This window comes from Lathyrus oleraceus, chromosome 6 (genome assembly GCF_024323335.1).
Source record: "Lathyrus oleraceus cultivar Zhongwan6 chromosome 6, CAAS_Psat_ZW6_1.0, whole genome shotgun sequence".
Taxonomy (NCBI): Eukaryota; Viridiplantae; Streptophyta; class Magnoliopsida; order Fabales; family Fabaceae; genus Lathyrus; species Lathyrus oleraceus.
In genome coordinates, this window is record NC_066584.1 from 60,289,233 (window position 1) to 60,311,075 (window position 21,843).

Genomic DNA, 21,843 nt, shown 5'->3' on the forward strand with positions numbered 1-21,843 from the left:
TATCAATTATAAGATGATAGTAATGTTTTTGTCTATCTGGATCAAGATATGCAAGTAATTTGATAATTGATTTTATAAATTAAATCTATCTCAAATTTGGTTTCCCTGAAAAACAAATTATTCCCTATTATTTTTTATAAATTCAATAAACTCAAATCTGATTCCTATTTTTTCAGATACATTTTTGAGCTTGAACAAATATTTCATATCAATTTCATTTTTTATCTTTTAAATATATTCAAAAAAAAATTGATTCCATTATTCATTATATTTTTAGTCGATAACAATTATAAAATTTTACTTACTAATCGTGTCAAATTATTTTAATTTTTTGGTAGATACTTATTAATCGTGTAACATTTTACGTATTTATAAATGTAGTTAGACATCACACTAATACTATTTGTATTACTTTAGGACTTCTAAATTATGTCACAACTATCATCAACCTTTTTTTTCAGCCTCATCAATGAAATCAACTTTTATGAGAGATTGAAACCCCAATCCCCAATCTATATAAATTGTGACAAACCATGTACCTGAATATTACTTGTATTCCTCACGCCCAATGTTCGTTTTGAAATAGCAAGAAATAGTTTTAAGAATCATTTATTTTATAAATAGTTTTAATGTCGATATCCATTTTAAATTCATTTAATTTTAATTACAAAGTTATAAATTAAACATTTATATCATGCATGTTAAATGTTGATCATATTCTTTAGTTATAACTGATAAATATTTGTGAATCTACAATATACATTATAATTCTTATTATAATTTGTTAGGTTGGGTGTGTAGTGATTGTCCACATTTTGTGAAAACAAGCATTCTAACAAGAAATTGGACAAGATGTCTTGACATACTTGTACGACATCGTGGTGTGCTGTGGTTTTACATTCTTGGAAGATTTGTTTTTCAGCGTGAGATTAGTGAAGATTCTTTGATGATTTGTTTCACGCATTATGCGGTTCAAAGTGCATATTTTAGAATCTTAAAGATCGGTTCCAACTGTACAATGTTTCCTAAGAATGAATGTCAAAACATTTAAGGAAACTTAGATTTAATTTGATTTGATTGTGCAAAAGATTGTGCAGCTGTTTGATTTAGATATGTTGTTTATTTAGCCCGAAGCCCATGTTATTCTGGGCTATTTTAAAGGACGATTCTAAACCTAAGAAAATAACTAAGCTGCATATGTGATAGTCTCTGTTACGGTTTAGTTTATTCATTATTATTTATGAGTGATTCTCATATCACTTAGATGCTTGAATTGGATTGAGTTTTTTGAGTTGTAATTGTGAATCACTCATGAGCTTTTAAGAAATAATGGATTATATTTCATTGGAAGTGCGTCTTCTGTTTAATGTTAGAAGTTGTTATCATTGTAGTATGATTGAAGGGAAATGAAAAGGATCTCATATCTAGGAGAGTCTTAGATAGAAATTCCACGGGTAGTGATTAGGTGAGAAGTTTGTAAAACCAGAGGTTGTTTAGAACTTCAAACTAATACTATTATAGTGGATTTCCTTCCTGACTTGGATGCCCCCAGATGTAGGTGACGTTGCACCGAACTAGGTTAACATTTGCGTGTGTTATTTACTTCCTGCTATTTACTTTAACACTTTAATTGTTTGTGTTGTGACAATGTTTTGATCCTGGTGTCGTGACATCGTATACGACATCTGTTATATGGGTACCAAAATTTTAATTGGTATTAGAGCAGGCACACTATTATGTTTTGGGTGAGCTCCAGGGAGATATTTTATGGTACTATGGACAAGGAAGGATGATTTGTCAATAGATTACTTATTTTGGATGCTACCAACTATGATTACTGGAAGGTGTGTATGGCGACTTTTCTAAAATCTATCGATAACAAAACCTAGAAAGCAATTATCAAAGGTTGGGAACATCCTGTAGTGCAGAGCAAAGATAGGAATGACATAACTAATTTAAATCCTAAAGAGGATTGGTCTAAGGAAGAAGATGAACTTGCTATTGGAAACTCCGAAGCCTTGAATGCCTTGTTCGATGGAGTTGACAAAAACATATTCAGGTTTATAAATACTTGTACTGTGGCCAAAAATGTGTGGGAAATCCTCAGAACCACTCATGCAGGCACATCAAAAGTAAAAATGTCAAGACTTCAACTTCACACCACCAAATTTGAGAGTCTCAGGATGAAAGATGATAAGTGTATTCATGATTTTCACATGAATATTCTTGATATTGCCAATTCATCTAGTGCCTTGGGAGAGAAGATGTCATAGGAGAAACTCGTTAGAAAAATCCTCAGGTCTTTTCCTAGGAAGTTTGACATAAATGTCAAAGCTATTGAAGAAGCACAAGACATCTGCAACATGAAAGTGGAAGAGCTTATTGGATCGCTTCAAACTTTTGAATTGGCTATCAGTGATAAATCTGAAAATAAGAACAAAAGCATAAATTTTATCTCTAACACCTATGATGAAGAAGCTCAATGTGACATGAAGACTGATGAAGGAATTTATAATGATATTGTGCTTCTTAGGAGGCAATTTAATAAGGTGTTGAAGAGAATGGATAGGAATCCAAAACCTAATATCAATAATATGTCATTCAATATCAGTAAGAACAGTGACTTCTAGAGAAAAGCAAGAGCAGAGGAGAAGTCTAATCAAGGAAAAGGTATTCAGTGTCATAGATATGAGGGTTTCAGTCACAATAGATTATAATGTCCCATATATCTCAAGAAACAAAAAAAAGTCTTATTTGTTTCTTGGTCTGATGATGATTCTGAAGGTGAACTTGATGATGAAAATGATAAGCACATTACAACCCTCACTGGAAGATGTGAACCTGATGAAGATTCTTGTGATGAGGATGTTTCTTATGAAGAATTGGATATTTCTTACAGAGAGCTCTATGTCATAAGTGAAGAGGTGTGTGAGATAGGAGAAAATCAGAAGAGAATCATAACTCAACTGCAGGCTGAAAAGATAATCTTTTATCTACTATCTCTGATATTTAAGATGAGGTAACCCTATTGAATTCTAAACTTGAAAACATGACAAAATCAGTAAGAACGTTGAATAATGGGTCTGATATGTTAGATGAAATTCTTCAAGTTGGAAACTTAAAAGGTACATGTTTTGATTACCAATCTCTGTAAGGAAAAACCCGTGTGACAAAACTTATTCCTCTATAAAGGAAGTATGAGCCCATGATGTCCGACCAAATGTTACAACATCCTGCCAAACATCAGGAAACTCAAACTAAAGTCAAGTTTTTTCTTTAGAAATGTCATTATTATGGTAAATATGGACATATAAAGCCTTTATGTTACAGACTGTATGGTTATCCAAAACATCCAACATATCATATGGCTAATCACATGATGATTAAAACTAGAAAGGAGCGGAAACCTAAGGTTATTGTCTCTAATCTTATAGCTCGTACTTCTCTTAGAGCTTCATCTAGAGAAGACTAGTACTTTGACAATTGTTGCTCAAGACAAAGAATTATATTTTGAAAAGATACGTTAGGTCTAAATACAATTGTTATTTATGGATACCACAAGAAACTACCTATTCTTCCACATTCTTAATGTCCAAGGAAGATGAAGTCAAGTTGTGGCACCAGAAGCTTGGACATCTGAATCTCAAAGGTATGAAGAAGATTATGTCTGAAGTTGAATTCTCATATCACTTAGATACTATAATTAGATTGGGTTGTAATTGTGAATCACTCATGAGCTTTTAAGCAAGAGTGGATTCTGTTTCATTGGAAATGTGTCTTCTGTTTAATGTTAGAAGTTGTTATCATTGTTGTGTGATTGAAGGGAAGTGAAAGGGGTCTCATATCTAGGAGAGTCTTAGATAGAAATTCCACATGTAGTTATTAGGCGGGAAGTTTGTAAAGCCAGAGGTTGTTTAGAACTTTAAACTAATACTATAATATTGGATTTCCTTCCTGGCTTGGATGTCCCCAGATGTAAGTGACGCTGCATCGACCTGGGTTAATAATTGACCTGTGTTATTTACTTCTTGCTATTTACTTTAACACATTCTTTGGGTTATGACAATGTCCTAATCCTAGTGTCATGACATCGTATACAACATATGTTATCTGCATACCAGAATTTCAATTGGTATCAGAGCAGGCACCCTGTTCTGTTTTGGGTGAGTTCCATGGATATATTTTCTGGTACTATGGACAAGGAAGGAGGATTTGTCAACAAATCACATATTCTATATGGCACCAACTATGATTACTGGAAGGCGCGTATGATGGCTTTTCTAAAATCTATGGATAACAAAACTTGGAAAGGAGTTATCAAATGTTGGGAACATCTTGTGGTGCATAACAAAGATGGAAAAAACATAACTAATTTGAAGCTTGAAGAGGACTGGTCTAGGGAAGAAGATGAACTTGCTCTTGGAAACTCCAACGCCTTGAATGCCTTGTTCAATGGAGTTGACAAAAAAATTCAGGTTAATAAATACTCGTAATATGGCCAAAGATGCGTGGGAAATCCTCATAACCACTTATGAAGGCACATCAAAAGTAAAAATGTCAAGACTTCAACTTCTCACCACCAAATTTGAGAATCTCAGGATGAAAGATGGTGAGTGTATTCATAATTTTCATAAAATATTCTTGATATTGCCAATTCATCTAGTGCCTTGGGAGAGAAGATGTCATAGGAGAAGCTCGTTAGACATATCCCCAGGTCTTTTCCTAGGAAGTTTGACATGAAGGTCAAAGATATTGAAGAAGCATAAGACATATGCAACATGAAAGTGGATAGAGTTTTTGTTTCCTCAGTGATTTTTCCTTACGAAATGCATTACGCTCCTTTGTACTTTTCAGTCTCTCCAGATTCTTTTCCTTTGTGGCAATATATTCCCTACAAAGATTATTTTAACATTCATATCGTATGCATCATGAGGTCTCTTAGGGGCCAAAATTCGTTTCATTATGTTGTTATTTAAGTCCATTCTATTGAGTTAATACTAATATTTTAACCTTCACATCCTCATCTAGAATGTCCTTAAATAGGGGCAGTTGTAAGACCCCAATTTTGACTCTAAGATCCCTCATGCTATCTCATTATTTGCATTGGCTTTGGGATCACACCTTGGCATCCTCCTTACCTCTCATTCATTGGGTTTGCATTAGGAGAGATCACCAAGCACATTTGATTGTATGATACTTTAATTTTATTTGTTTACTAACCAACATACCAAAAATATGTCTATGTATAACTTTGTTTCTTTTATAGGTAGTGTGTGCATCCACCAATGCCTCATCAAGCTCACAACTAGGGTTTGAGACCCTCAATGCAAGGAGATCAATCAAGATATGGTTCACAATGGTTTTATACATCATATATGGATCTCCATGTTCTTCATTTATCATTTGGATCAAGAATTCATTAAAATCTCTTCGATTCTCACTCAATTCTACTCAATTCTCTTGGATCTTTGGTTGTCTGAAGTCCTACCAATGTAGGCAAGAAGATTGAGTTGCTTAGAGGTCAAATCGAATCAACTCAGTTGACACACCTCAAAATTCAACTCCTCATATCTTTTTATATATTTGGAGTTAGTTGAAATTGATGTCAGATTCGTGCTCTATGCCATTTTTTCTTTCAGATCATGTCCTCCTTTTTTATTTTAGTGATGGTTGAGGGTGGACCAGGCCGATAGGTCCAACGGAGAAGAAGACCGGAGCTACAGCTCTGGCCGTGCGTTGGCACGTCTCCCAACCACATGATCTTGCCATTTTGTTTTAATCTGAGGCGTTGGTTTTGATTACCATGCGTGTGACGCGCTGACTAGGTTCCATCATAGAACGCGTGTTGTAGTCCACTTGATCTGCCACCTCAAGTAATGACGGAGATCAAGTGGCTCACATTTTTTGCTATTTTCTGATTTTTAGTTTAATCCTTTTATTTTCATTAATTCATATTAATTTTAATATTAATCCAAAAAATATGAGAGTTTCACCAAAATTTTTCAAATAATTTCTTCTTTCATATTCTGAATTAAAATTATTTTTTGGATCATTATTAATATTTTTCATGATTTAATTGATTTTGTGATTATTTTTAATTGTTTAAAAATACTTTTGAGTCTTTAAAAATTCTGAATTTTTTTCTCCAAGGTCCTTTGACCTTGTTTGACCTATGATAAATCTCATGGCCATTTCTTTGGTGTTTTGATGAGGTTTTAGGAATTTGACAAACCATATTTAATTTAAATGCATTATTTTAGTATTTTTAATTTGAATAAATGCCAAATAATTGTGTTGACCAATTGTGATGACTTGTTTGAGTTTGACTCTTGTTGTTGGGCCTTTGTCAAAGTTGATTTGATTTTGTCAAGTTAATATTATTGGATTAAGGGGATTGATGGAATGTACATTCCATCTCCCAAAATGAATGGATGATATTAATTTGGTAAAAGTCCTCCTTTGACCAATTTGAGTTTTGATTCATTCCCCTCCCTCTTCATCTCATTCCCCTTGTTTATGCATTCATATCGTTTGGCCTATGGATATCTCAAAGTCCTAAGGCTAGTTGATTGAAAAATCAACATAAGTATGTATGAGATTAGACCACCTCTTTTGCATATTCTTTTTGTGTGTGGTATGTTTCATGAGCATATTCCATTATACTATGTCTCAAACATGCATTAACACCAAAATTCTATTACCTGACCTCAAATAGTTGTGACTTCTACATAAGTCCAATTACGATTGCTTAACATAGCGCTAAATTTGTGACACAAAAGGCATAACATTCTAGTTAGTGAGATTGTAAGTCTCCCCTCTTTCATGGTATTATGTGGAAACTTGGCCTTTTTTCCTTCCTTTGGAAGATATCTTGGCTTAAGGATTCATGCTTGTGATAAGTGGGTTGAGTGTTCTCCAAAGAATGACTTAAAAAATGAAAAGCAAAAGCAAAACAATACTAAATTCTAACTCATTAACAACTAACTTTTAATTTCAAGCCATTTACTTTAATGTCATTTAATTTTAGTCCTTATTCATTTGTCATTATTCATACTATTCTAATTGTTTATGTTAATGCAATTTTCACTCTGTCCACTTGGACCATATTGTGTGATATATCTTGTTTGTGTATACTTTGCTTGTTTGTGTGGTTTTTGACCATTAATGTACATAATAACAACAAAAACCCTAAAAAACTTTTGTGTGAACTATTGGCTTGATCTTGGACAAATGGACTTAGAACTTAGGCAACATTCCTATGCTAAAGGACTTGGCCAATGCCAATTTTTGTGAAACCAAGTGCTAGCAATTTGAAACTTCATCTGATATATCATTAAAGATCCCTCTGAGTTCATCTGTAACATGATCATTGTGAAGCTGTTATTTTGAACCTGTGACTTGTGAAATTCATCTGTTACATGGGCTAATTTTAAGAAGATCATGGAGTGGCTAAAGCTTGGATGTGGCTATCTTTATTTGATTACTTACTCTTCAAGATAATATAATTGTGCATTTGTGTGTTGCTTAATTCTAAATGTCCAAGGGAATTTGGGGTTTCTATATGGCATTCTTGCCTATTAGATTGCTACCCATCGATCAGATCTTTTCAACTCTTAACTTTTAATTTTGTACATAGGATTAGTCTCTTCATCTTCTCCCCATTTCTTAAATTTCAAAATCTCTCCCTCTTTTTTTAAAAATCTTCTTTGATTGAACTTATTTTATTCTAAACTTGGACCACTTTGCAAACTAGAAACTTTGCCCTTATGCCATTGCATTTTCAAACTTCTTTTCTTAAATCAAATTTGTAAATAAACTTAATTATACTTGACTTAAACTTAAAAAACAAAAACAAAAACAAAAAAAGAACTAACTCATTGAAACCATTTTCGGGCCTTTGTGCCTTTCAAACTTAATTTTTGTTAAAAACAATACATCCACTTTGAAATTTGTATCACGAACTACGAGATTTTGATCCCTCATTTTTATGTTGGTACGTAGGCACAAGTCCGAAGGTCTTGTCAAACACAAAAATATAATTAATTGAATTCTTTTCTCATCCCCACATTCCATTTGTTTGTAAACATCATTTTTGTACCAAATCCATATGCACACAAAAAGGGCTCCCTAGGAGTACCTAGGACACTTTGGGTACTAACACCTTCCCCCTGTGTAACCAACCCCCTTACCTGTAATCTCTGATATTTTATTAGTTTTGATTTGAAAACTTCTTACTTTTGGGTTTTCTTCGTACTTTTTCCCTTTTCCCTTGGAAACAATAAAAGCGCGGTGACGACTCTTGTTATTTGATATCTAGCTTATCCATAACTTGATGATCATGAATTTACCGCCACACTCATACACATATCACCTTAAGGTTTTGGGTGAATATATGGTGTCTCTCTCACTTGTTTGGGTGAGTATTTGACCTTTAACTGAGTGTTTGACCCAATGTGTATGCTTTCCCCTCATGATGACCCATCAAAAACATTTCCTAGTCTCTGATTTAGTAATATGTTACTATAATATCTCATGTTTTGGTTCCAATATCTTTGGATAAAATCATCAAACTGGCGTCAAGTTTACTCCCTTTGAAATGAAAGGTTGTGTTGAATAACTATTGCCTTTTTAGTGAAGGTTTTATTATAGTTTGTATAATAAACTTGATCTTCGTTACTTGCCATGATTTAATCACAATTAGTTTAATAAACCAAATCATAATTTGTTATAATTTCCTACATATATATGTTTTGGATATAAGTAGGTATGCATTTTTGTCCTCTTTCGCACACCTTATGCTCGTGCTTGTGCTCTGTTTCATTTTCATATTAATGAAACTTGTTGTATATTAACAAAAAAAACACACATGAATCATAGCTAACGAAATAATTTGTTATTATTTGGTTGTAAATTTTCACTATTAATTGTATTCCTTGTTTAAGTTTTAATTAGTGCTACAGAGGACATAGTTCCCCATATTGTAATGGGATTGACACCATCATCCTAAAATGAGTTGCTCATAAAAATGTTAGCGGAAAGACTTCAACCACTAGAGGTAGTCACTCATTGAGTGTTTGGAGTGATGTAGTTGAGTTTGTGCATGATACACTTTCACTCTTTCTTTTTATATGTTTTGTCTAGATTTTGAGTTATAATATCAACATAATGCTATGTATGATCCTTGCATTCATAACCTCAACACAATTGTAACACAAATGTTGAATAATGAAAATGAAATGTTGTGCTCAAAATTTTCCCGCCTTTTTCTTATTACTTCGCATGCACATGATTTGTTTTATTATACTAACTATGTTTTGGAAATTGAATTTGATGTGTTTTTTTTATGATAATGACTAGGTGTTAGTTCAACAATTGGTGTTGGAGTGTATGTTTTGGTTGGAACAATAGATAGAGAACATTTTGGAACAAAGAGTTCAAATGGACAAGAATTGCGTGTTTGAATTCTTATAGATTGAATTTGCTAGAGATTAGTTACGATTTTAGCTACAGATTACATATGAATTTTTATGGGTTCAAGTATGATGTTGATCTTAGCCATGTGGCAAGCCACACCATCATCTTTGCCACATTGACACTGATACGTGTATGTACAGTCACCAAAAATCTTCCACGCGCCACGCCATACCAACTTATGTTGACGACAAAGACCAAGATTGTGGATGAAATTTTTTAGGAGAATCATTATTCGAAGGAATTTAGAGAGATTAAAATTGAATCATGAGATATTTAGGAATTTATCTTTAAGAAAACATTAATTAATATAAGAAAATAGAAAAAAAAATGCAAGCACTAAAGAGATATGAGCCGAAAAAACAAGTAAAAAAGTGAGTGAAAATTGAAAAAGTTGGATCCACTTCAACATCATATTATGACGTGGGAGACATTTGATATATTATAAATTCTTTTGAGGGTGATTAAAAATTAAAAATTCAAGGGATTCAAAATATAAATAATATAAGATATCGTATGTAAAATTAAAAAATTAAGGAGAGCTAATGCATCCTCTCAGCCAACAATTAAAGCCTATACATGTATCTAATTAAAAAAACCTAAAATATCATCACTAACAACATCAATTTGCCCATATAATTTAACAATTTATTTCTTTCACTTTATGCTTAACTATTATTTTGATTTACATTAATGTTTTTATGCATTTTTTTCTTTAAACCATTCAATAATATCAACATTTTCAAGCACATATTTATTATTATTGATTCTTTCTTAAAATAAAAAGATATTGTGATATAGAGAATAAAAATGATCAAAGAGTTATGAGACATGTCTCATTGATATAATATAGTTTAAAAAGTTAATTGTTTGTTAAGAAAAATACTAAAATGAAATATAAATCATTTACTATTGTTGAGTAAAGGAAGACATAAATTGGAAAAATAGTAGGAAAAATAGTTCTATCCCTCGTAAGGTATTTAATTTTTTCTTTAAGACTACATATATCCAAAGTTATTTGGACTTAAAAAATTAGATTGAATCACAAATATAGACGTCGAATATTAAAAAAGTTTGACTTTTATTTTAAAAATCATTAAAATAATACAAACGGATAATGGTGATGAATCGACGGTGTAATTTTTTTTAAATGGACAGTGTATAGTAATTAATCTTTTATATATATATATATATATATATATATATATATATATATATATATATATATATATATATATATATATATATATATATATATATATATATATATATATATATATATATATATATATATATATATATATATATATATATATATATATATATATATATATATATATATATATATATACCTTTCAAAGTTATCTAGACTTTAAATAGAAAAAAACTAGTCACATAATAAATTAAATCACCTAACAAACCAAAATAAATAAATAAAAAAGTTGACCATTCACAAATGTGGTTGCAGTCATCCCACACCATTTTAACTCTTCTACATTTTTTATGGTTTCTTTTTAAAAAAAATAACTTATCTATTTTCCCTTCCATATAACTTACGACTACCATCGTGCCTCTACCCACACAATCAGTCAACCATGACAATGATCATTGATTGTTTGGCAGAATAAAGATCAGAATTACAAATACAAATCGATCAGAATTTGCCAAAATATCCAAAATATTACACTAAATGCGTAACATATCAACATGAACATCATGCATGAATTACAAATACAAATCGATCAGAATTTGCCAATATTTTCACAAATTTATGAATATTTTATTCACATCGAATCCGGTATTAATCCATTAAAAATTTCAAAGGACTTAAAATGCAAATCGATCAAATTGATTTTTCTTCTTCTTCACCAATCCTTTTTCGTAGACTTTATGAATCGTCGATTAATTATTCTCTTTCAAAGTTATGCCATAAAGATTAACAAAGAAATACATAATTTTCAGATACTCTATGCTTTTTACTCTATACTTTTAGGATATGTTTGAATGATGTAAACCAAATTACGCAGACGCATGAAGCTGAGAAGAATAGAATAATATCGAGTGGACCGAGAAAAATATGTGATTTCATTGAGATGTTTTATAATGAAATAGAATAATTTTGTCATTCCATCCAAATCAAAAAAATACAAAATATAATAGAAAGATGAGATGAAATACATTTCTCCATTTTCATTTTCAGGGAATGACAAACAAGTAGTGGTGGGGTAAGAAGAGCCAGCAACATTGTACATATATACACTCAATGAGGCCCGGTCCAATCCAATAATCCATTTCATATATAACCCGAAAAACGCAGTAATTTTCAGCTTCACCATCTCCGAGCATGATGTAAACAAACACACACGAAATCGAAAAATTTCCCATCCTTCATTCTCAGTCATAACAATATTCAACATCCTCTCAGAATCTCAGGTACAATTTCTTGAATTTCTCCAACCCTCAATTTCTGAATTAAACTAAGGTATCGAAAATTAGGTTTAGCAATAGCTACCAGAACAGATCGCGGCACCAAAATGAAAGGGCGGTCAAATCGCCCTCAGAATATGGACCCTCCGCCGGACGAATGGGTCGACGGTTCATGGACGGTGGACTGCATCTGCGGCGTTACCTTTGACGACGGCGAAGAGATGGTAAAGTGCGACGAGTGCGATGTGTGGGTTCATACGCGCTGTTCTCGATACGTTAAGGGTGATGACATGTTCGCTTGTGACAAGTGCAAGGCCAAAAACAACCGTGCCGGAGCTGACAACAACACTGAGGAAACTGAGGTTGCTCAATTATTGATCGATCTTCCCACAAAGACGATCTCTCTTGAGAGAAGGAATAATAACAAAAGCACTTCTATTTCTTCCAGAGTTGCGTCTTGTTCTCGCCGTCCTTTTAAGCTTTGGACTGATATACCTATGGAGGAGAGGGTTCATGTTCAGGGTATCCCTGGTGGTGATCCTTCTCTTTTTGCCGGTAAGACAGTGTCTTCGATTTTCGGTCCGCAGCTGTGGAAATGCACTGGTTATGTTCCTAAGAAGTTTAATTTTCAGTATAGGGAGTTTCCTTCTTGGTATGAGAATGAGAATGATTCAGATAAGGGTGCACAAGAAAATGATACTGATATTAAGGATAAGGATAATGGGGCTGGAGTTCTTTTATCATTTTCTAAAGAGACTAATAACATGTTACCCACATCCCCTGTTGCCGCTTTGGTTGATATGAAATCAAGCCAGGGTAAGAAGGGTTTCAAGGAAAATGGAACGGGCAAGGTTGGCAAGGATCATATGCCTCGCGTCCACAATGCGGTCAAGAAGGAGAGGACTTCGGTTAGCCCTTTTGTTGTTCATTCGAGTAAGCGTAGGAAGGATGAGTTCTCCAAGGACCGGATTGGGAAGAAGAAGCGGGTCAAAACTTCTGACAAAGAGGAGAGGAGGACTTCTGACAGAGAGGATGTAGATCCCAGGAGGAAGACTTCTGATAGGGAGGATGTAGATCCCAAGAGGAGGACTTCTGATAGAGAGGATGTAGATCCCAAGCGGAGGACTTCACATTCTTCTAAAACAGGTTATTTGATTTGATTTACTAATGTTTTCCCTTTTCCGTTCTTTTATTATTTACTTGCTGTTCTTAATTTGGAGAACTGCTTAAATTTCAATGTTGCCCTAGATAATAAAGATAGGTAAGTTTTTTTCGGAAACACTTGTAGGTTAAGAAATTGTAAGATAATCATGCAATAGTTATCGGAGTTTAGATAACAGATGCCCGTACAAGTTTAAATTATCTTTTGCAATTCAATTTTTCAGAAACTGTCATTTATTTTCCCCATAAAGATCTATAAACTCATAATAACTTCAAGTTAACGGCCACATTTTGCTTGAGAAGCTAGTAGAAGTAATCCAAACTAGGCATAGAGTGCTATCATACTAAGTTAATGAAAACGACAAAATTACCATATATAGTTGGTTAAATCAATATGTCTATTGCTAGGTAGTATGTATAATGTAATTATCTTTCTTGATGTTTTCCTCTTGTTACAATTATTATTAGTTGCAATAAAACAGTTATTTGATTTTGTTTTCTTGTGCCTGGGGGAGAATGTCGTCAACCATTCCTGTATTTCTCATCTTGCCATTCCTGTATTTCTCATCTTGCCATTCCTGACACGCGCTTGTTGACTTTCCTATTTTTCCTCTTTATTTTTGATAACTAGCGTTTACATCAACCAGTGATGCAAAACAATTGCCATTTTATGGAGGCAGAGGTCCGAAGGTTTTCAAAGATGACATTCGAAACATAAAGAATAAAAACGTAAAAGACTCGGTGGCTCGAGATCATATCTCTAATGATTCTTTTGCCGGGGGTATCATCATGGAGGCATCAATTAACAACAACGTGACAACTACTGAGGAGTCTTCAGAAGCCTTATATCCTAACAAAACAAGACAAAGTCATTCTGCTGGAGATGTATTAGTAGAAGGGAAGACTGGCCATAAAGTTCTTGAGATGTCTTCTAAGACTGATGATGCCGTTACATCAGTTCTAAAGCATACTTATCTTGAAAATGCCTCAGCTAAAAAGAAGGTATGTTTTACTGACATTTCTGCAGTCAAACTTATCGATATTCAGAAAATTAAATCATATATTTAGTCTATGCATCTGTCATTTAGTAATATGATGCCTGCACTTATCGCCTTATTCTCCATTTACGTAGCATGAAAATTAGCTGTACGCGCTCTCTTATTGTATCATTCCTACTGTCTGACCACTTCCATCTTGAATTCATAATCGTCTGTAAAGAAAATTACTATCTATAACTAAGAGCCTACGACTGCGCATGATAAATTTTGCTTAGCATCTCATGGTAAATTGATAATCAACTAAGGGCCATAGCTTTTATAATGGTAGTGGGAGTTAGGCTAAGTCTGTAGTTGATGCAGTATGCATGTTATAAATTTCCTCTTTTATCCCAATACCCTTTTCTTCAACCTTAGTTTAAATAATTGTGGCCAGGATTTTAACAGAGCAGACTGTAGAAGTGAATGGTGTGCTTATATCTAGATCTAATGTTTGACAAAACAATTCAAGTTTTTTAAAATACATTGCTTTTTGGTGTTGTTCAAGATTAGTTGAGACTTAAATTGCGAGAAGATATGTGAAAAAGCTCGGTAAACGAATTTGAGAATCAAATTTAAAACGCTGTTTATCGGATAATATGCTATAATGACAACCCTTTATTTTCTAACCTGGTCCCCCCAAAATAGGGTCTTCCATCAATGCATCATTTTTTGAAACTTGGAGCTTGTAGTCATACCTAAATATGTGATACTATAAATTTCAGCTCGGGAGCTTTCAGGTTATTTGCTAGGTGTTTTGCATATTTTTTACTAGGTGTATCATGCATAGCTTTATGGATGTTTTGTCTTGTCTTGTATGTATGACTTTAGACTTCGTCTCGCACTATATTGTGATGACATTTCTTGCTTCTACAAACAAGGGCGGAGATTGCTTGGAAGCTAACCATGTAGATGATACTTTAGTAAGAAGCCATGCGAGTCCTCAGACAGAAGATCATTGTGGCTCTGCACCAGAACATATGGGAAAGCAAGTTTCTCAAGATATTGATTGCAACCAGAATCCAAGCTCTGGACAATGCAAAGTTAAGGTGAAGAGAGAAGAAGATGACGATGATAAGTTTAAACTTTCAAATTTTCATTCTTCTCCCATCAGCGGTCTTAAAAACAATGGAAAGCCATCCAATCCCACATCTGTTATTGATAAAGTCAATGATGCTGCAGTTCTCAGTTTACCTTCATGTGAAGGTAAGGTAGGCAATGTTGGCATATCATCAGAAGTACTCCTTGATAATCATACCAACAAACTCAATGAATTGCCCGGTGATTTTTGTCGTGGAAAAGAAGAAGTGGAAGGGTCTGAAGGTTCATTGGAAACACAAAAGGGATTTTCAAAAACCAAAGATGGTCTGGGCTCTGCTAAGAATCCATCTAAATCTGAAACACTTGAATGCCCTAGTAAAATGCTAGCTTCTGTTGGAAAGTTGTCTCCAACTTCATCTACCATGAACTCCAAATCATTTAGTCAGGACTTTAAATCTGAAGATACCGAAATTGCTAATCCTTTTACGAAGCATGGAGCTAAATCTGATCGTAACAATTACATAAAGAGTGAAAGTTGTATGAATGATGCTTCAATGGATGAAATTCCAAGGAAGTCTGTAAGAGAGCGTCCAAAATCCTCGTTGAATCATAATTCAAAAGGACTGCATTCAAGCCGGAGTATGCAAAATTCTGTTTCGAAGCAAGTAAATCCAGATGCGAGAGATTCTGTTCACTGTTCATCAACGAAACCATCCTCAGGTCAACAGACTCCAAATGTTTTTGGCTCTAGTGAGAGTAATGCATCAATACACCATCAAAAAGGACCACAAGTGCAGAATAAGATATCATCTTCAGCGCCACAGAAAGTAGAAAAGCTTAATCAAACAAATGCCCATCCTTCCTCGAAGTTGAACCAGAACAATACACCATCATTGAATCCTTCTCCAACATTAAATTCTTCAATGCTGAGTGATGAAGAGGTCTGGGCTGGACTTCTGGTTTTTTAATTAAGTTCCAAAAATTTGTCTCCTACAGTATATCTTCGTTTCCTGTTCTCTTAATTTATCTTTGTGTATATTTACTGGCAGCTAGCTTTGCTATTGCATCAAGAATTGAATAGTTCACCTCGTGTACCCCGGGTTCCCCGTGCACGCCAAACAGGTAGCTTGCCACAGCTGACTTCTACCAGTGCTACAAACATGTTAATGAAGCGAGCTTCGGTTGGAGGAAAGGATAACTATTTGGTAATATGACTTCATATAAACTCCATTTCTCAAGTTTTCACAATAATGACGGTCAATTTATCTCCATAATGGTGACTTATTATTACATGGTAATTAATTTGCACAGGTATGTAAAAGAAAATACAAGGATGCAACTAGGGATGGGGTTTGTAGTTCTCGTGAACCAGAAGATGAAACTAAAAGGATAGAGAAGGAGAAAGTTCAATCATCATCTGATCAGAGAAAACATGACATGGCATATATGGAAGATGCTTCTGTAAAGGAAGAAGGAAGCCATGCATGCGTGACAACTGCAAACTCTATTACAAGCAATGTTGTTTCCACAACCCCTGCCACTGAAAACAGCAACCCACTTTCCCCTGGTGAGGATTGTAATTTATCATCAATGAGGAACTCACCCAGGAATATATCTGATGATGATACAGCAACACCTGGAAGGCCAGTTCATCACACCTTACCTGGTAACTTCCTTTCAGAGAGATAACTGCTGTGTTTGTTTTTAATTTTAAACCATTCTATATTCCCATGTTAAGTAGATACATAAGATTGACCCGCTATTGGTTAATATAAAAATGACTTAAACAAATATTTATTTAACTTAATCTCATGGCTTTTAAAATTCATGCAATAACCTTAAGCTTCGGGTCTAGTCTCAAACACCTTGAGTGCTACATAGATTTTATTACACAAAATTACTTTTATATTGTTAATAGGTTGTGTCATATGTGCATTTAAATTTGGGCACGATCGGCTCTTGTAACTTGTAGGTAGACAAACACCGAATACCTGAGTGTTATTATAACTTTTATCTTACAAAATTAAAAGAAAAAGAACTGGTGCTTATATATTGGGTACTTTGTGGATAGTTTCTTATTATATACACATGTATTCAAATGCAGGCTTAATCAATGATATAATGAGCAAGGGCAGGCGCATGACATATGAGGAACTCTGTGGTGCTGTGTTGCCGGTATGGTTCTTTATCATTGTTCTTTTAGGGGTTCCTACTTTTTTTTTAATAATTTTATTTTCACAGGTTGAAATAAGTTGTCTATGGTCATGCCTGTTTCTTTTTAATTGTCACAGCACTGGCCTAACTTGAGGAAACATAACGGAGAGCGATATGCATATGCAAGTCATTCCCAAGCTGTTCTTGATTGTTTGAGGAACCGGCATGAATGGGCAAGGCTGGTTGATCGCGGCCCAAAGGTATGCAGATGTAATTTGATAATCACAATGAACTGTCTATGGGTTATTGAATCATTATTAAGATTTCATTTTCATTAACCCCACCAACTCAAAGGGGATTGAATTGATTTTTGCTGACTAACCAAATTATCCCTACAAGCTGCAGAATCATGTTTTTTTATGATTGCCACAAAGCACTTTTGGCTTTAGCCAGGAATTTGCTCTGTTGGTTATTTATACCACTCTCTGGCCATTAGAAATTGGCCATTTTTTTTAGAATGTGTCCTATTTGTTGTCTATCTTCAGATAGACAAGAATTTTGACTATACAAAATGGCCAGTGGGGACTAAACGGATATGCGGCCTTAAACTGTATTTGTCTGTCATGTGTAACCTGCTTGTATGTTTCTTAGACCAACCAATTTGAAGATCAACTTTTATCTTTTGAATGATTTAAACTCATTGTAGATAATATATTCTGAAAATATTGCCTTTACTTGATTGGGAAAGAGAATTTGATGTATAAATTGATACAGAAAGATGAAATACATACTCCTCCCTTATGAATAGACAGGAAGTAAAGCAGGGAGATTATCTGGACTCCTATGAGAACAGGAAATTACAGTTATCTTGTCAACATTTACCCTTATGAATTGTGGTTGGGCCTAACTCAACCTTATGAATAGACATGAAGTAAAGCAGGAAGATTATCTGGACCCCTATGAGAACAGGAAATTCCAGTTATCTTGTCAATATTTACCCTTATGAATTGTGGTTGGGCCTAACTCAACCTTACAAAACCCGCTTGTAAGGTGAGGATTACCCTCCCACTTATAAACATATGTTCAAGTCTTATATTGTCCGATGTGAGAGATTCTTCACACCCCCTCAAGCGCAACATTTTTGGGCTTGGTGTCTGGATGAATATACATGGTGGGTGGTCTGATAGCGAAACCGGACAAAAGGTGGCATGAATCTTGAACTAGGCTCTAATACCATCATAAAAATTGAGTTGAGCCTAACTCAACCTTACAAAATCAACTTGTAGGCCCAAACTTTTATAGTCGATACCTTATAGTCTAGGTAGCCCTAAAGTTCCTCAGGACCCATAGACTGACCAGGTGTAGGTTTGGTCTATTAATAGTTGTTATCTGCAAAAATAATTGTGGGGGAATATACAGAGGAAGAGATGATGTTTGTGGGCTTCGGGAGTCAAAATCATTATACAACAATATTCTCTAGCGTAGTTTCTTTATTTGTAATATGATTAAGTAGAAGCTCTTTCTTTTATTCATTTGTTCATTCCTTTGTAGTGCAGCTTGCTTTTATATTTGTCTAGTTTCTGTTAAATTGCCAGGCTTACTGTATTTACCGTCTAGAATGCTTTGAATCTAAACATGAATCAATGTTTCAGACAAATACTACTAGGAAAAGGCGTAGTAAGCTGGATGCTGAAGAATCTGATGATAATGAATATGACAAGGGAAAAACTGCAAAAGACGGCGAAGGGAAGAACTTGGAATTGCAAAAAGAAGAGTTTCCTAAAGGTAAGCGCAAAGCTCGAAAACGCAGGCGGCTGGCTCTTCAGGGAAAAGCAGTAAAGGATGTCAGAAGGAAACAGAAAGCTGACTCACTTACTGGCGAAGACGTAGGCCCATTCTCCAATACTAGTGAAGAGAGCTTGTTTAGTGAGGATGGAATTCAAGTTGACAGAACATGTCCAGCAGGAAGTACATCGGATGAGGCGGGAAGTGCTTAATTTCAGGTGGCTAAATATTGGGTTTATTCTTGAAGTAATATGCAACTTGGCTTGAAATCCAACAAAGTTTTCTGTCTGTGAGCTTGTCTAGCGTTGGAGATGCACTGTGATACTATTTGTGATATAGTGTTGTATTAGTAGAGTGTAAATAGTTCCAATAGTATACAGTGTATCCTTTTCAAGCAAGAAACAAACCGTGTAGATTTTGTAGAATCTGTAATGTAATTGCTTACAAGATTCAGTTAGGGATAAAAAAAGAATGTAGAATTGGCTTTGATTAGGAAATACCAACTGTAGTAGGTTTTGCGAAGGATAAGTCAATGATCGGCAGCTGTTATTGGTTAATGATTAAAATGTGTCTCTTGTTGTATCAGAAACATCTTAGCTTTTGGCATGTCACTTGATCACGTATTCTATTATTTATTGGAGCTCAATTTGGCCCGTAATGGCTAGTCTCTTGATCTGTTTGGAACACACCAATGAAAAAGCAGTGAAAAGCTCTTGTAGTACTAAAAGTGGAACATGACCAGCAAGGGATAAACTGCACAAAAACTACTAAAGTCAGCAAGGGATAAACTGCACAAAAACTACTAAAGTCAGGGAAATTAAAAATCATAAAAAACCATCCCAAGTAACAATTTCAAAATAAATGTGGATTCGGCAACCCTTGGTGTAAACCGACAAAAACTGCCTGCATCATCAGAGATCGTGGCGCTGACAATGGGTTACGGAATCCAAATGTTATTTTATGGGTTAACAGAACCCAAAGGTACTACTGAGCTAGAGATGCACGAAATAGAACATTAGTATGAGGCTCAACATCAACATGAGGGTGGAATGATCATAGTTATGGGGACAATTTTATCAATGAATCTACTATCTATTTAAAATACATGGATGATCATAATCCATTCAAGAACATTATAATATTGTTGTAATTGTTCGTTCTGATACCGCAAATGGGATCAGAGGAAAGAAATATCAATTGATTATGGATTATGGGAGAGGAGGAAACTACAAAAAGAAGAATACCTTTGGAGTTTTTTCTTGTATAAAAGTTAACTGTTCATTTATGCTGAGATCCGTGGCAAGTGACGGCGGGTGAAAAGTTAACTGTTCATTTATGCTGAGATCCGTGGCAAGTGACGGCGGGTGAAAAGTGATGGTTAAGTGTGGATTTCACAAATATAAATTAGCTACAAATTTAGATAGCCATGACATATGTACCATTTAAAACATGATGAAACACAATTTGTCATGAAAAAAATACAAATGGCTCCCAGATACATATTTGTTACTTTGAAAGATAAAGATCTAGAAAATTTCATGAGCGTTACACAAATGTACAAGGCAAGATCTTTGTGACAGGACAATGAACATGTATATCATTGTTACTTTGATTATAGTACAATACTAATGATCAAGTTATAACTTCTTTTTCTATTTCTGTTTTTCAGGTTTGACTCTGCACATTGGATACTAAAAAATATGTTAACTATTAGTCAAAGAGATTCATGTAGAAATTGGGAAGCTGTGAACCCCATGTTAAAGTTGCAACTAGGATCAATCAAAGTATCATTTCAAAAAAAATATTGTTAACATCGAGTGTCGATATAACACTCCATTATATCCAGTTTACACGACTTCGTTTCAAGACAATGTATACAACACGTTGCAAAGGGTAAAATTCATTGGTTATGACAATGATGCACACAGTTGATTCATTAGAACAACACACGAGTTACCTTGTGCATGCCAACTTATAGTCTTCAAATAATAGGACGACAATATGAGGAACAAACACGCTGGGGTCTCTTGGAATACCCTGTTGAAAACCGAATTGACGCATGAATCGCTTAGGTAGATGTGGATAAATCAGGTGTGACCACAAGTCAACCATCTGAAGTAGAAGGCTATGTCATCCATGGGACTTGTCGGACTTTGATCATCTTACGGTGTGTAGCGCATATCATTTGCTCTGATGCGGTCAAGAAACACTTAGAATGGCTAAATCACATAATTCCCGATTAGCAGGACAAATGAGCAAGCATGTGGTCAAGCCTCATTGTATTCATCCTCATATGACCAGATGAAGATGCGTGGAAAGTGAGAACATCCATGCCTGAAAATAGTTTAGATAAAATATTAGTAACGGTGTAGCACAAGTGTTATGAAAAATTAGTAATAGTCAAGGTGCAAATATATTACCGTAAATAACATGTTGTTTGTTATCATCTTTCTAATCTTCCAAAGTCAAGCACCACCTAACATTGAGTACATGTAAACCAAATAAGTGCCCCAAGTTGTACTCATGAATCCGCTCAAATTCAATAAAGTATCTAAGATAAACGACATCGACATAATAAGCCCTTTTGTCCTTAAATATGAACTTGCCGTATGACCTCAATCCACATCCATGTGGTATCTATACAACTCTTCTAGAAATGAAAATCTAGCATGAAACTCTTTGGTGTCATCCATCTCCTTTTGGGCATCACCCGATCCAACTTCCAAGTATTGCACCATCATGTCTAGTGCATTAGGTCTAGAGATTATGG

At 34.4% G+C, this 21,843-nt stretch overlaps 1 protein-coding gene across 1 annotated transcript; it reads left to right on the forward strand.

Moving 5' to 3' along the window:
- The first annotated feature begins 11,774 nt into the window (after positions 1-11,774).
- LOC127098422 (uncharacterized) lies at positions 11,775-19,662 on the forward strand. Its single transcript, XM_051037015.1, has 8 exons — positions 11,775-13,044; positions 13,691-14,061; positions 14,975-16,075; positions 16,184-16,339; positions 16,446-16,800; positions 17,239-17,309; positions 17,426-17,548; positions 18,941-19,662. The coding sequence occupies exons 1-8, from the start codon at positions 12,006-12,008 to the stop codon at positions 19,283-19,285; spliced, it is 3,561 nt and encodes a 1,186-aa protein (XP_050892972.1). The 5' UTR covers positions 11,775-12,005; the 3' UTR covers positions 19,286-19,662.
- Positions 19,663-21,843: the final 2,181 nt, after the last annotated feature.

Excerpts from the sequence above, each read along its gene's own strand:
- LOC127098422 (XM_051037015.1), top strand. The coding sequence starts at position 12,006 with ATGAAAGGGCGGTCAAATCGCCCTCAGAATATGGACCCTCCGCCGGAC. Across the intron at positions 16,076-16,183 it reads CAATGCTGAGTGATGAAGAG|CTAGCTTTGCTATTGCATCA; the intron begins GTCTGGGCTGGA and ends ATTTACTGGCAG. Across the intron at positions 16,340-16,445 it reads GAGGAAAGGATAACTATTTG|GTATGTAAAAGAAAATACAA; the intron begins GTAATATGACTT and ends TAATTTGCACAG.